Source organism: Oryzias latipes, chromosome 14, assembly GCF_053564925.1.
Source record: "Oryzias latipes strain Hd-rR chromosome 14, Olatipes_Hd-rR_3.1".
Classification (NCBI taxonomy): Eukaryota; Metazoa; Chordata; class Actinopteri; order Beloniformes; family Adrianichthyidae; genus Oryzias; species Oryzias latipes.
Window position 1 is genome coordinate 15,632,140 of NC_136250.1, and position 14,755 is coordinate 15,646,894.

General features: G+C 36.6%; 1 protein-coding gene across 2 annotated transcripts in view; it reads left to right on the forward strand.

Annotated features, from left to right (window-relative positions):
* The window catches only part of LOC101158965 (voltage-gated potassium channel subunit beta-2), a 31,313-nt gene extending 18,297 nt beyond the window's left edge, over positions 1-13,016 (forward strand). For both annotated transcript variants that reach the window (XM_011483456.4, XM_011483457.4), the window contains exons 2-14: positions 3,589-3,632; positions 3,720-3,757; positions 3,923-4,002; positions 4,184-4,228; positions 4,478-4,522; positions 4,620-4,663; positions 6,919-7,005; positions 8,738-8,823; positions 8,919-9,039; positions 9,122-9,216; positions 9,319-9,439; positions 11,183-11,271; positions 11,420-13,016. In XM_011483456.4, the coding sequence (XP_011481758.1) occupies positions 3,589-3,632; positions 3,720-3,757; positions 3,923-4,002; positions 4,184-4,228; positions 4,478-4,522; positions 4,620-4,663; positions 6,919-7,005; positions 8,738-8,823; positions 8,919-9,039; positions 9,122-9,216; positions 9,319-9,439; positions 11,183-11,271; positions 11,420-11,509 (985 nt within the window). In that variant the 3' untranslated portion in view covers positions 11,510-13,016. The remainder of the gene's footprint in view (positions 1-3,588; positions 3,633-3,719; positions 3,758-3,922; positions 4,003-4,183; positions 4,229-4,477; positions 4,523-4,619; positions 4,664-6,918; positions 7,006-8,737; positions 8,824-8,918; positions 9,040-9,121; positions 9,217-9,318; positions 9,440-11,182; positions 11,272-11,419) is intronic.
* The last annotated feature ends 1,739 nt before the right edge of the window (positions 13,017-14,755 follow it).

A 14,755-nucleotide genomic window follows, 5' to 3' on the forward strand; every position in this document is an offset into this window, starting at 1 on the left:
AATATTTACGTGGAAGCATTAGCTGTCGCTCGCACATTAAAGATCTTCTTTCTTTTTTTTTTGCACCACATTGGATGAGGCACAGGCCAAGCATCTGCGTTGATGAGTGTGGCTGTGAGTGTGGGAGACGTAGTGGCAAAGACTGTCATAAGGGAGAAAAGAGTGAGCATGTGTCCCTCCAGACTCTCCGATAGTAATTTAGCAGACTGCAGCACTGCAGAGAGCGGTGGAGTTGAAAGCGAGGGGGGGGGGGACAGCCAGTTGTCACACACAGAAACAATGACATCCTCCACTGCCCAGAAACAAGCTGGAAAAAAAATTTATGGGACACAGCGGTCATGTAATTTAACCAAGAACTCATGCCGGCTTCTTGTTTGCTCATGGCATGTTGCATTAATTCCCAGTGATGGCCATGCATGTCAGTGAGACAGGGTCACGCACACGCAGTCTTCTTTTAAAAGAATATTGAATGCAGGCGTATGAAAAGGATAGGACTTGTATAACAGCTGCAGAATCTCCTCATGCTGAATCATTTTACTGTTTGGCCAATTATGGTAGAAATTAGAATGTAAAAGATGGCGAAACGAGGTAAAAACAAGTTTTTGCGTCTTATTAAACGATATGTTTTGCAGTATGTTGCATTTTACTATCAATTTATCCAAATTACTTTACAAGCTAAAATGCACATATTTGTTTTTTCTGTGATACATGAGTAATTCTGCATGTTTACAATGTTTGACACACTTTCCTTAAGGCTATTTATAGTCAAACATAGTCAGATCCTTTTGGATAAACTTACTTTTAAAGACCCATTCCAATGGAAATCATGTTTTTGTTGTTTCAAACATGTTTAAGTGGCATTTTTTTGACGAAGGAGAACATACAGTATATAAAGAAAATTAAGCTTAAAATTGCATTTCTGAGTATTTCCTTATTCAAATTCCAGTGAATCAGAAGCAGACAAAAAATGCCGTTTGAAAAAGCTTGTAACAGTGACGTTAACAATATGCTAGGGGCCACAAGCTCCCTGCTCCCCTCCAATCTGATGGAAACACTTGTAGACAAATAGATCCATGTACGTCTTTGTTTTCCTCGTCCGAGCTGGCATCTGGCTCAAAACTGTGCTGCTGGATAGCTCGGAATATTGTTTTTGTTGCACCGCTAATGTTAGGTTTGGGTTGTGAGGTGCTGTAACCTCGAAGGAGAGCGTAGATCGATAATGGGGATGAGGGTAAAAACAGCATAGAGACCACTGGGAACGCTTTTACAATAGCTCATAAGATGACTGGTGTCGACTTTTAAGATTTCTTGTCATAACTTGAAGCCAAAAAAAACTCTCTTCAAGGATGTCAGAAACTTTCCACAATAAATAACTTAATAAATAAACCATGATGAATATTTAAACAACTGTCGTAGAAAACAAGCTCTGATATTTGTTATAGATCTTTACTCACAGCGTTCAAAGTGACTGTCAGCGTGAGAGAACAACCAGAGCCGTCATTGACTGACAACCAGGAGCAAGATTACCATACAAGGAATCCACACACAAAATCCCACAGACATACATGCCTTGATTTGTCATCCCTAACCCTTCACCTGTGTGCTATTTCCGGTGCGTTTAATGTAATGACACAAACAGTATATCTGACACCCACACGTGGTGCACACTCACACATCGATGCCCCCCACACAGCACGCAGAGTGACACAAATACTTACATATGCAGAAATCTAAAAATAGCTCCAGGTTCAGCATTAATAATAGAGCTGGGAAATAAAAGCAGAACTTGTCTGACTGTGTCTAAATGCTTTGACAAGCTGTCTGTCTGCATTTGGCTTTTTTGTGGTAGATGCAGTCACTGAAGCAGGGAGGAGAGCGGCACTGGAGACAAAAAGACGGTGAGCAGCAACTTGCACTGCAGTTCTGCTGCCCCTCCAGCTCGCTCCCTGCCTAATTAGAGTGGGGGAGAGCATTCATGGAGGAGGAAGAGGAGAGGATGAAGTACGAAGTTGTACATTCTGCTGTGATCAGTAATGCAGCTCTTTGCATCTTCCTGCCAGCCTCTCAGAATTCAGCTGTCTGGATAATCAGATGGGGCAAGTTGAGTACAGTAATGGACTCCTCTGCAGCTTATGGAGCATTTTGGGGCATTTAATGTACACAGAAAAGAGGCTTTTGCTGAAACTAAAACTGAACGGAGCCCTGTCCCCTCCAGCTGTTTCACTGCTGTACCATTAACATATGATGGATAAAAGGTCAGCTATTCAGAAACAATTAGAGACAAGTAGCCATGAAACCAGAGGCTTTGTTTGAGCCTGGACGAAGGAAAAGGTCCTCTGACCCAGCAGAGAGGATCCAGCCTCATGTGATATCTGTTGCATGCTAGCAGTTTCATCAAAACATTTGAAGGTGGGTGCAGGTGCTACATCAAAAACAAGCTTTGAACATATTTTAGCCAAGGACAAGCTGATGATCTACTTCAAACCAGGATGGACAGAAAGAAACATTTAAAGTCTCCTACATTCTCCTGAGAAAACAGCAAATGACCTTTATAAGTAGGAAACTATTATTTATTTAAAACAACTTTAAAGTCTCACTCTGGTCATCTCTTGATCTGTTTTAAAAGCGTTCCTAGTGGTCTTTTAATTATTATGATGCTGTTTTTTAGCCAAAACTTGAAAACGTGTGTCGTTTTCCAGGACATAGTTTCTGCAGAGTGGCAGTTCACAAGAAATTTGCCCCTAAATTGTGAGCTTGGAGTAAGCCTGCTCTAACCAAAATAGTGCAACAATATTTGAGCTTTCCAGCCATACAGTTTTGAGCCAGCTCAGATGAGGAAAATGAAGACGTTCATTGATCTATTTGTCTACAAGTGGAGACATTTCTACGTCAAACTACAAGCTTTTTCTGACAGCATTTTTCCATCTGGGCGGCAGAGGCTCAGGCGGTTGGGCAGGTCGGCCAATGATGAAAGGGTCAGCGGTTCAATCCCCTTTCCCCCCAGTCAACTGTTGTTGTGTCCTTGGGCGAGACACTTCACCCTCCCTGCCTCCAGTGTTGCTCCACTGGTGTGTGAAAGTGTACAAATGTCCTGGTGATAGTCAGAGGGGCCGTGGGTGTGAAACTGGCAGCCCCACCTTTGTCAGTCTGTTACATCAGTAGATTATGATCACCAAGAATGAATGAGGAGTGAATGAACAATGGACACATTGTAAGCGCTTTGAGCGTCTGAAAAGTGCAGATAAATCCAATCCATTATTATTATCTGCTCTTGATTCACAACAATTATAAATGAAGAAATACCCAAGAATGCAATTTTAAGCTTAATGTTCTTTACAAGTGTCCTCCATCATGAGAAAAATGCCACAAGTGCATATTAAAAACACTAAAAGCTTGATTTTCATTGGAGTGGGTCTTTAAATAACGTTAAATAAGAGTTGCCTGAATTCTTTTCTAAAAAGTTATGAAGAAATATAAGGAAAAGGTTCTGCCTAAAGAATGATTAAAGAATTTTCAACCATTTTGTTTCACCATTTGGGTTTTTCCCATTTTTTAGGGGTTTAACATTTTTCAACATTCTTTTTATAGGAACCTGGGAAAGTCAGGCCTTCGAGTGTCATGCCTTGGCTTAGGTGAGTGATAAAAAGGATAAAAAAATATGTTCACACATCAAACTTTGTCTTACATCAGTTCTCTGTTTTTCCTATACCCTTGCTCAGGTACTTGGGTTACTTTTGGATCACAGATCTCTGATGAGGTGAGATGTTGTCTTTTCTCATATTGTTTGCTTTTGGGGAAAAAAAGAGCTTTTAATTATTGTGAAAATCCAGAATTTAGGTTTCTTTTTTCACCATTGTTGAAGAAAGGAATGCCTTCTTTAAATCCACCCCCTTCATTTTTTAATTGTCTGCGTTTCCCCCAGATGGCTGAAAACCTAATGACTATAGCTTATGAGAGTGGAGTGAACCTGTTTGACACAGCGGAGGTGTACGCTTCTGGGAGGTCAGACTTTCTTCTCCTAAGCTTCAATTAAAACATCATTTTAAATGCAATGAAATCCCTTTCTTTTATTAACGTTTCATTTAGAGTAACTCGTGAAATTTGCATAAAAGGTTTGACAGTAACTGTTGTTGCACAGCAATTTCAAAATCAGCAACAAATCCACATCTGCCTTTCTCCACAGAGCGGAAATCACTCTGGGGAACATAATCAAGAAGAAAGGATGGAGGTGAAAATATATAGTTTTCAAATAACTCATATGCATGGAAAAAAGAAAAAGAAAGGGAAAGGGCTGATCAACTTAATAAAATAATGAATCCACATTATTTTAAAAAAAAATCCCAAACTAGTGAGTCAAAAACTGAAAAAGATAAATACAGTATTTGGCAGCAATTAGTTAATAATACTAAAAAAAAACAAAGCTTTTAAATCACAAATAAAGAAAAACTGCTTATTCTCACAACTGTGTTTCTGCCAGGCGCTCAAGTTTTGTGATCACAACAAAAATTTACTGGGGCGGCCAGTAAGTATCACACAAAACAACAGTTTCTGCCATTAAATGTTATTATTTACATTTAACATATTTTATTCTAACCTGTGTTTTTTTAATCTCTCAACAGAGCAGAAACAGAAAGGGGGCTCTCCAGAAAACACATCATAGAAGGTACAACAAATGTGTTTCGGAATAAGAACTACTGTACTTTTTAACTACTTAACTACAGAATGTGTTTAGCACAGAAGGACCGGAGCCTTTATTTGTTTGCAATTAAAAGCTCAAACAGAAATATAATTAAAAAATATATTTAGTCAAAAGACAGGAGGGTAAAATGCTTTGAGATGGGCACTTAAAACACAAAACGTGTGTTGTATATAATGGTATAAATTGATGAATTTTCAAAAAGCTCAATGAATTGCAAATATAAAACTTTAAAGTTTTAACCAGATATTTGTTTTTGTAATTGATTGGCAATTATTTGCCTTAAATAAATGTTTTGTTTAAAAAAAAAAAAGTAACACAATATTACTTGTAAAAAAATAAAATAAATGAAAAATACGAATTTTAAATAAACCAGTGAGGTTTGGGTTAAAGATCAATCTATTAAGGTGTTGCATACACCTGAGTGACAGGAAACCAGGAACTAACAATGGAAATGTCAGAGAGAATGTGAATTTCAAAGTAGTATTTGTTGGGGAAAAAATAGCTGAAGAAAAGCAATTTACAAACAAATAAATAGAAATGGGAGGTTGTTTGAAGTGTTAGACATGGGAATTGGGATTTATAGGCACAAACTGTTAAGAAAGGCAATCGTGATGGACTGTGGATAACTGGATAAAAATATTTTTTTTTGTGATAAAATAGTCACTTCCTACATTTGGCACGGATTTGATGAAGCATATGAGGGAGAAAGTGTGAAAGAAAACAGCAAATGCTCATAATAATTGATGAAAGGAAGGTTTACATGTCTGATAGATGACAGTTTGAAATGTATGCACAGATGGATGCGTGACAAAGATGCGTAAGTTCAGTGGCATTCAGACAGTCTGGATTTCAACACTTATGGCAGAAACTGACTAAATGCATTTTGACAAAGTTTCATCCTGCAAAGCTGATCTGTCAGCTGCTATATGAGGAGAATGAAGATGAACGATGAAGAATATGGTTTTTCATTATTGAAGTGCTTTGCTGTAAGGAGTTGAAGCTGTCGTCATGGAAGACAATGAATGACTCATTGGAATGCTTACCCTATTTATTTCTTGATTTCTTTCCAAATGCCATCAGTAAGCTCTGTATTTATCGGGCTTTCCTTTTCTGTCATTAGACAGAAAAATACGCAGTTTTGTTTTAGGCTTAATAGTCAGAAACATTTAAAATGTATTTAAGATGACATTTTAAAGATTCAAACAAGTAAAAATAAATGAAAAAAATGTAGGACAAATGATTAGTAACACACAAATGGAAATAGTCAAAATGCACAGATGGGAAAACAAAAATAGTGAGTTTTTACATATTTTAGGTATTCACTTTAAAGATGGGGATTTTTATTTCAAACACTTAAACCTTTTTTTTTTATGCTGGTAATTAGTTTGTATTTTAAAACCAACCTGTGGTTTGTGAGGGATCCTTTGTCTTGAAACTGCATTTAAAGCATTTTAACATCCATACTAAACCAGGAAAAAAAATATTAGTTCAAATTATGAATTGCGCTTAAGCACAAAGTTAAATCCAGGCTTGACTTCTTTTTTGTAAAAATATTACAAGCATTAAAATTCAAAAGAATAAAAATATTTTTTGCATTGTCTTAAAATTTTGATTAAAATATTTTTTTTATTTTGTTGACTAAGAAGTTAGACTTACAAACAAAAAAAACAAGTTTATATTCAAAAACTTCTAAAAAATGAATTTAAAGAAAATCAAAATAAAATACAAAGAAGATTTTGTCTTCGATTTGCTATTCATGTTAAACATTTCTAAATCACTTTTCAATTTTACTTTTTTGTTTATATTTTCTATTCTCTAGATTCCTACAATTCTGAAACATATTAGGGCAGATTTTCTTTTAACTTTGCTCACTCAATACCAGGAACTTCAAATTTAAACATCTAAACTTCTACCGCATTCTTTTTTTGAGTGGAAATATGGTCAATATAGAGTCTTTGGATTTTCATATGTTTAACTTAATTCTTCAGTCTGATAATGATGATCTGAAGATAAAGGATCTCCATAAATACACAATAATGTGATGATTCCTGTATTATTCTAGTTATCAATAAGAAGTACTGAAGCCTCTATATCCCAAATTCATTAAGACCATTGTTCAAGCTTGCTTTTTTTTTTTACTCCTGTTAGTGGTTGTTAGTATGTTTTCCTTAGAATGCTGCACTCTGTCTCAGATCCTCATTAGCTTTACCTGTATGCAGGTTTACGAGGATCCTTATCAAGACTCCAGCTGGATTATGTGGACATAGTCTTTGCAAACAGAAATGATGTCAACAGCCCAATGGAAGGTCAGTCTGAGATGCTTCAGAGGACTTTTCATACATACTAACTACCAACTTCTTTCATGCACCATTTTCTTTATATGGTGGTAACTTCAGTCTAATTAAGGTGGACTTTGTACAATTTATGGAAAATGTTGACGGAGAAACAAAGTACAGCTAAATGGTTTCGTTCCTCAAAGGTTGTCATGTTACCTTTCACTCAGTTTACCAGTATATCTAAGACAAATCAAAAAAGATCTCCCCAAAGCCTTATTGTTGATCTTTAAAGACCTACTCTGATCATCTTTGTATCTATTGTAAAAATGTTCCTATTGGGTCATTGGGTCTTTTTTAAATGAGTATGCTGCTTTTAGTAAAAAGAAAAATGTCATTTTCAAGTACATAGCTTCTGCAGAGTGGCAGTAGTTCATTTGAAATTTGCCTCTGAGTTGTGGGTGACACTGTTGCCACACAGTGACCCCGCTTTCCCCCTTCACATCCCCCATAACTGAGCTGTTTCCATGCTCTCCCACTAGCTTACAGCCCTTTATGCCCCCAACCTAACATAAGCGGTGCAACAAAAAATGGTGAGCAATATTGGGGCTATTCAGCTGTACAGTTTTATGCCAGATGCTCGAATGAGGAAAACAAAGACTTACATGGATCTAGTCATCTACAAAACAGTTGGGTGACCCAGAATGTCTTTAGATTACTCTTTGTGTTTTAGAAAGGAATTGCCAGACACACTGGAAACTAAAGTGTAACTGATTGGAGACAAAAACAGACAATCTCACTCAGAGGACTTTAGCTCAACACTCATGCAAAGCTGTGTGAGTGCCGCTTTTGGGTAACATGTAAACCCCAGGTGAATTTTAGCCCTAAATTCATCAGGAGTATAAGTACATTTTGTGGAAATAGAATAGAATATGATAGAAATGATAGGATGGAATAGATAGAATGGAATATTACAGAATAGAGTATGGCATGCCACGGCATCCTATAGTATAGTATAGTATAGTATAGTATAGTATAGTATAGTATAGTATAGTATAGTATAGTATAGTATTGTATAGTATAGTATAGGCCTGCACAATATACCGCAAATTTATCGTTATCGCAATATCCAGCTCTGCCATAGGCATATCGCAAAAGACTGCAAATATCGCAATAAATCGTAAACCCAAAATGTGTTAAAACAATCTTATGGCAGCTTGACGCATTTAACGAATCAAATAAATCCCTTTATGCTTTGACCAATCAAATGGACGCCTTCCCATTGTTTACCAATCAGATGGAGGCCTATTATGTTAGATGTTTGTCACCTATGTCAATGAGGGTCATTTGGAGTATAATTTTAAACTGTTGCAATGAAATGGGAATGATGTTTTTGGTTATTTTTCTATTTGTTTATATACCGCAAATCATTTCGTTATCGCAATACTAATCTCTAATATCGCACATCTCAAGTTTTCCTCATATCGTGCAGCCCTAGTATAGTATAGTATAGTATAGTATAGTATAGTATAGTATACTATAGTATAGTATACTATAGTATAGTATAACACTACAAATCAATGTATCCATTTCACTTTCAAAATATTACCAGCTCTTCTCATAATGGGTTATTTATGACTATTACTATTGAAGTTTAGGATACCTTGTAGCTCTTTGCTTTGACAGGCTACTGTGTGGTAAAAAGTTATGTGATGATTTGTTTGAAATCATCTATTCAAAAATAATATGATTTGCTATTTTCCAGAAATTGTCCGGGCCATGACGTTTGTAATAAACCAAGGTATGGCTATGTACTGGGGAACGTCACGCTGGAGTGCCATGGAGATCATGGTGAACTGATGAGCTCACATTTGTAGAAGGATATTAAAGCTTCTGGCATCAAAAAGCTCATCTGCAACTGTTTGTTTTCCTCTCTTTGCTACCAGGAGGCATACTCTGTTGCACGCCAGTTTAACTTGATACCACCTGTGTGTGAACAGGCAGAATATCACTATTTCCAGAGGGATAAAGTTGAGGTGCAGCTTCCTGAACTCTACCACAAGATCGGTCAGTCATCCACAGTGCTCACTCGCCTGGGATAAACGTACGGCTCGTTTTGGTTTCACTGACTCACATTTCATTCTCTCAGGTGTGGGAGCAATGACCTGGTCTCCGCTTGCTTGTGGATTAATCACTGGGAAGTATAGCGATGGTGTCCCTGAGAGCTCCAGAGCAGCAATGAAGGTCAGTTTAATTGAACTGACTCGTAGTTTCCTCTTCTGTGGGATTCTGTTTCCCATCAGTATGGTGTCACTGATGTTCTTTTTTTCTTTGGCTCTGATGAAGGGCTACCAGTGGCTGAAGGAGAGAGTGAGCAGTGAGGAGGGGCGCAGGCAGCTCGCTAAAATTAAAGAGCTCCATCTGCTGGCAGACCGACTGGGCTGCACTGCAGCACAGTTAGCCATAGGTACATCCGGGCAAACAGCCTGAGTTCACAGCTTTAACCACAGTCTTTGTTCATTTTCCTACTTGTTATTGTAGGTTCAGATTAAAGGAATCCAATAAAAGTATTTTAGTGGTACAGCGTGAGTCACAGAATTGTCGACGCACAACGTTTACTCTTTCCACCCACAGAGACAGCAGGGAACGAGTGGGTAGGCAGGAATTTGGGGAAAAGATTTTTTTAAAAGCAACACTAATGGCTTATTAGAATTTTATTAGGATTCCATAGATTATGGAGAGACCATCTATTGTTTGCAAAAACAAATTAAATCAAAAATTGTATAAATACTTCAAAACTAGTACTTAAAATGATTAGCCACAGTAAAATCCAAAAATCTGTTTAATTGTTAGAACTGTTCAACAGTCCATCAGAGTGAGAATAGATTTCCTGGGAGTTGTGGCAAAAATTAAAAACGTCTACAAGGTGGAACTGTAAGAGGGTGCTCTACTAAATTTTGTAGATGCTTTTTAATTTTTAGAAAAACTTAAAAATTAAAATGTAATTGAAAAATGTAATTGAAACAGTTTTAACCCTTGGTTTATCCTATGACCCCATCCTTACATTGACGGTTTCTTCCTACCATCACAAAGGTGGATAAAGATGGAAAGATTTCATGTAATCCATGGACACCAGTGAAGATCACAAATCATTGAAGAAAAAAGGTTCAGCGCACTGTCTAGTGGGTCTAGATGACCCAACTCCCAATGTTAAAGTGCCTAGGATAGCACAAGGGATTAGGTGGACTATGACAAGTGAGAAATTAGAGATAAGGTCACATTTATCAGCTTTTTTTAATGAAGTAACCCTAAACTTGTTTTTTTTTGAAGGCAGAAAAATCAAGATTCAAAAGCTCAACTTCTCTTATATGTTCGGATAAATTTTCCCTGTAAATATGAAAGTTTTACTTCCAAAAAAAAACATTTAGAAATACACAGTTTAAATAATAGGTTATTTATGATACTTTCCTTTATTTTTATTTCTAAATTACTTTATTACTTAATTTTCGCTAGTTGGTGTAATTATTTATGGGTAACCCTTTTTTATTTTTTCATTAAATCTGCCTTTGAAGATAATTAATGTTGTTGTTGGGTTTTTTTGTATATGTTTTTTATAAATGATTCCTATTAATTACATATTTTTACCTTGAATTTTCCTGTTTATTATCAAATGTACTAATTTGCTATTTTTGTCTAAAGATTCAGTGAATTCTTCTATTTGAAAGCATTTGAATCAACTCGAGGTTGTGAAAAAAGCAGTTAACTTGCCACATTTTCTATGCGGCAATTATTCATAAAACCACATTAAGCCCATATTTAGCTGAAATTTGTTGACATGGTCTTTTAATAATGAACAGATGAAAGTGAAAGCATTCGCTGGAGAGTGGATTTTAGCTGCTCAGCAGTGAGGCCCCTCATTCACAATGTATTTGCATTACATAACAAAAAAACACAACACAAGAATTCACTGGAGAGGATCAGCTGAAGCATTATTCGGTTTGACATTTTTACACTAACATCAACAGGACCTCTGATGATAAGGCTGAGCATTAATACTATAAGTGAAAATTGTCAAACTATGAGCTTGTTTTAAATATATTGATTAATACTTTTTTAGTGCCTATGTGTTTGGAATTCTATTCATTTGAATTTACTTCATTAAAACAACAGAAAAAGCATCATTTAAAATAGGAGTCTATTGTTTTTACAGCCTGGTGTCTGCGCAGTGAAGGAGTCAGCTCAGTGCTTCTGGGTGTTTCTAATACAGACCAGCTCATCGAGAACTTAGGTGCCCTCCAGGTAAAATATTATTCTTTCCTCCAACACATTAGTATTTGGACATGACAAGCCGCAGCTTTTTAAACCACCAGATATGTTAAGTTAGCTGCAATTCAGCGTGAGAGCCAACTCTCCTTTTCAAACCTGATTGCCAACTTCTCCCTTTCAGATTCTATCACAAATGACTCCTCAAACCATTACTGAGATTGATGCCCTGCTGGGAAACAAGCCACACTCCAAGAAAGAGTCGCGCGCCTGAAGATGCAAATGGAAATGACAGATGATGCTCCAACAGCAAATAAAAGAAATGACTGGCAAATGTCACTTTTTTTCCTCTGCTGTATACTCAAAATTGCATGTTCCCAGCAACATCATGCTTCCAGTATGTGCGCATACTCATTTTGCGCGGTACATTGCATCACATATGAAGAAGAAAAAAAAGACTGTGAAAAATGCACGTCATAAATTGCTAAATAACAAATATTTCTGCACAGTCGGATGAGAGTCATGGGTGTCTGACAAACACAAACCGGGGTGAGTCTCAGCAAATTCAGCCGCTATCTCTGCAGACTGGCTGTTTCAAGGTTTCCAAGTGAAAAAGAAGCCCCACTCCTGTGCTCAAGAGCAACTTTAATGCGTGAATGGTGCTTTCACTGAACATGAGTCTCCTCGCTTTGCAGCTGCCTGTGATTCTGTATGATGTTTAGTACCCAGCAGCCAGGGAACCAAAGGCTAGCACTAATGTGTTCAGCCGAACATTTCTCCTCATGTGCATGTGACTGGTCTGCCACGCTAACTGCTTTACAGGGTTGGGAACTATGTCTTACGTTCAGAGTTGAAAAAAAAAGCACCAACCAGTCTGGTTTACTGTTAAAAAAATCCAAGATTTCTTTTTTAAATGAATTAATAAGCAAATAAAATAACATGAACCAGCTGTGTTAATGATTAAAGCACAAATGAAATGATAATAAAAAAAAATCAATCAAGTATAATTTAGAAATCCACAGTGGGTGAGATTTTGAAAGTGGCCTTCCCAACCCTGCTGCTTTCCCAGCAGTCTTTCGCCTCCCCTGTTTGTAAACTGTGCGCATGTCCCTTTAAGAGAGAAAAAGCCCTGACAGGCTGTAAATGTGGCATGGCTTTGATAGCTTATGTAAATTAACAGTACCCATATAAGCCACCTCTTATTTATGTTTTTTTGTAATAAATGGCCTGGCAGTTGGGTTCCCGTGGTAGTGTTGACTTCCAGCAGTCCGTCTGACGTCTATAGTGAATGGGAAGGTGTTGGCTGCAAAGACTGCCACCGAAGCAGAGGTTAGGGGTACGGCTCACTGTGGTGAAACTTTTGTTTTTTCTAGGAAATTTATGCTAAATGTGTTTATTTAATATCTTAAAAGGTCATTCAAGGTAGCATCTAGCAATTGATAAATCGCCTTTCTTTAAAATCCCACAATAAAGACAAAAAAATCTGTTTATCTATTCATTTCTCCAGTAGAGTTATCTGTCGTTTATTCATTTAATGGTTACACACTTGCACACTGAATTTTATACTGTGCACATCATTTTATCAACCGTTTTGCATCTACTTCATCATTAGGTCATACAAAACAAAATATATTGTTCCCTCTGTGTGATTTCCCATCAAAACAGCACATTTTTTAAAAACTACAGCTGTTTTTAAAAGACACTGTCGAAGCTGTCATTGGGTCACATTGTATTGTAAATAAGCTTTCCTGTTTGGCAGTGAAATAAAATGATAAATATGACATTTACTGATTCTGTCAGATTCATGAAATATATGATGATGTTCTGTTTTGTTTGTTTTTTTCGAGTGCAGCCTACAGTGTATATTAATGCAAACTTTCAAAATTGTGATTATTTCTTGCAGAGTTTTTTAAACTTAACAATTTGAACTAGAGGACCCTTTATACTGAATGTTCTCTGAAGTAAAAAAAAAGACAATTTTAATGTTGCAATTGTTTAAATCAAGCAACACTATCACAGCTTTAACTTTAAACCTTATAAACCATGCAACTTTAAAATGTAAACATTTTTGAGTTAAAGAATTATATATTTTAAAATATATTTATCTATAAATATTTTATAATGACTAATTACATGATATGCAGCCAGGATTACTGCACTATGGTGATGCATTAAATCGAGATGCTTACATTTTTCTGATTCTTGAAGTGAGACAAACATTTGCACTTTTTTAGCCTTTTCTCGTTGCAACATAACAGTCAGTTGGAATTTCCTACTTTGCTTTTTGTAAAAGTTCATACCTTTATCTGCTACCAGGAGATACTATTCAGAACAGTGCATTCCTGTTGAGCTTATCAAGTCTGGTTCTTACCAAAGCTCAGTCTTTGCTCCCTGTATTTGCACAAAGCCAACATTGGGTGTGTAGAGCTGAAACGCACAGTCACACTCAGGCCAAGCCAGGCAAAGACATTGTTCCATCTGCTCCTGATTCACAATAATTTAAATAAAGAAATACTCAGTAATGCAATTTTAAGCTTAATTTTCTTAATATATGCCCTCCATCATCAGAAAAATGCCACTTGAACTTAAAAACACAAAAAACAAGGTCTTCATTTGAGTGAGTCTTTAAGATAAGGTGACAACAGAGGCTGATCTTGCTTTGTCACCCTTCCATATCAAATCTGACATATCATTGGGGCAAAATAAGTGTCAGTATAGCTAAAATGTTTCTTCAGTTCAAACTTTATTTTTACTGTAACATTTTTAACGACGACATTTGGAATCAACAGCCATATTCGGATTTACTACTGTGAATGCAAAAAAAAGTCATTGCTTGTGACAGGCTGGTACTTCTGTACATCCAAAAGTTGCATTATGGGAAATTTGATCAGCTAGAATCAGTCATTGCTGAAAACTTACATTTAAAAATTAAAAATTGTAGATTTTTCCTTTTTTTCATGCATGAGGATGCATTAATTAATTTTGATCAGAACAAATTCAAATATTTGAACACAAAATCCCGTGTTCTGGACTCCTTACAGGTCATGTTGAGAACCTGGACTAGTTCAAAGTCATTTTTTTTGTGCGAATAGTGATATGGCATTGTCCTGCTACAATTAAAACTTCCTTAAGAAAAAAAAACCTTGATGACTACCGGTAATTTAAATTTACAGGTGTAGTTTTTACGGAATAAATTAGAAAAATAATATTTTTGCACTGATGCGGAGGTGATGTGAACACTTGCAGGCACAAATCGTGAGAGTGACATCTGAGGAGTTGGCTGTCTTTAAGTAGAAAAGAAAAGGATGTCCCACGTGCTTCTTTGAAATAACTTCAACATGACAAAGAAACAAAGACTTCAGTGGAGCCAGCAAGCTGACAGGCATGTTTGACGTGTGCAGGCTCACAGACAAAACCCTCCATACACACAATCAAGTGTCTAATTTGTGCATCCAACTGCTTAGATGTTTTATTTTTAAACAGAACATGTCCGATCTGCCATCTTACCCGTGACAGGATT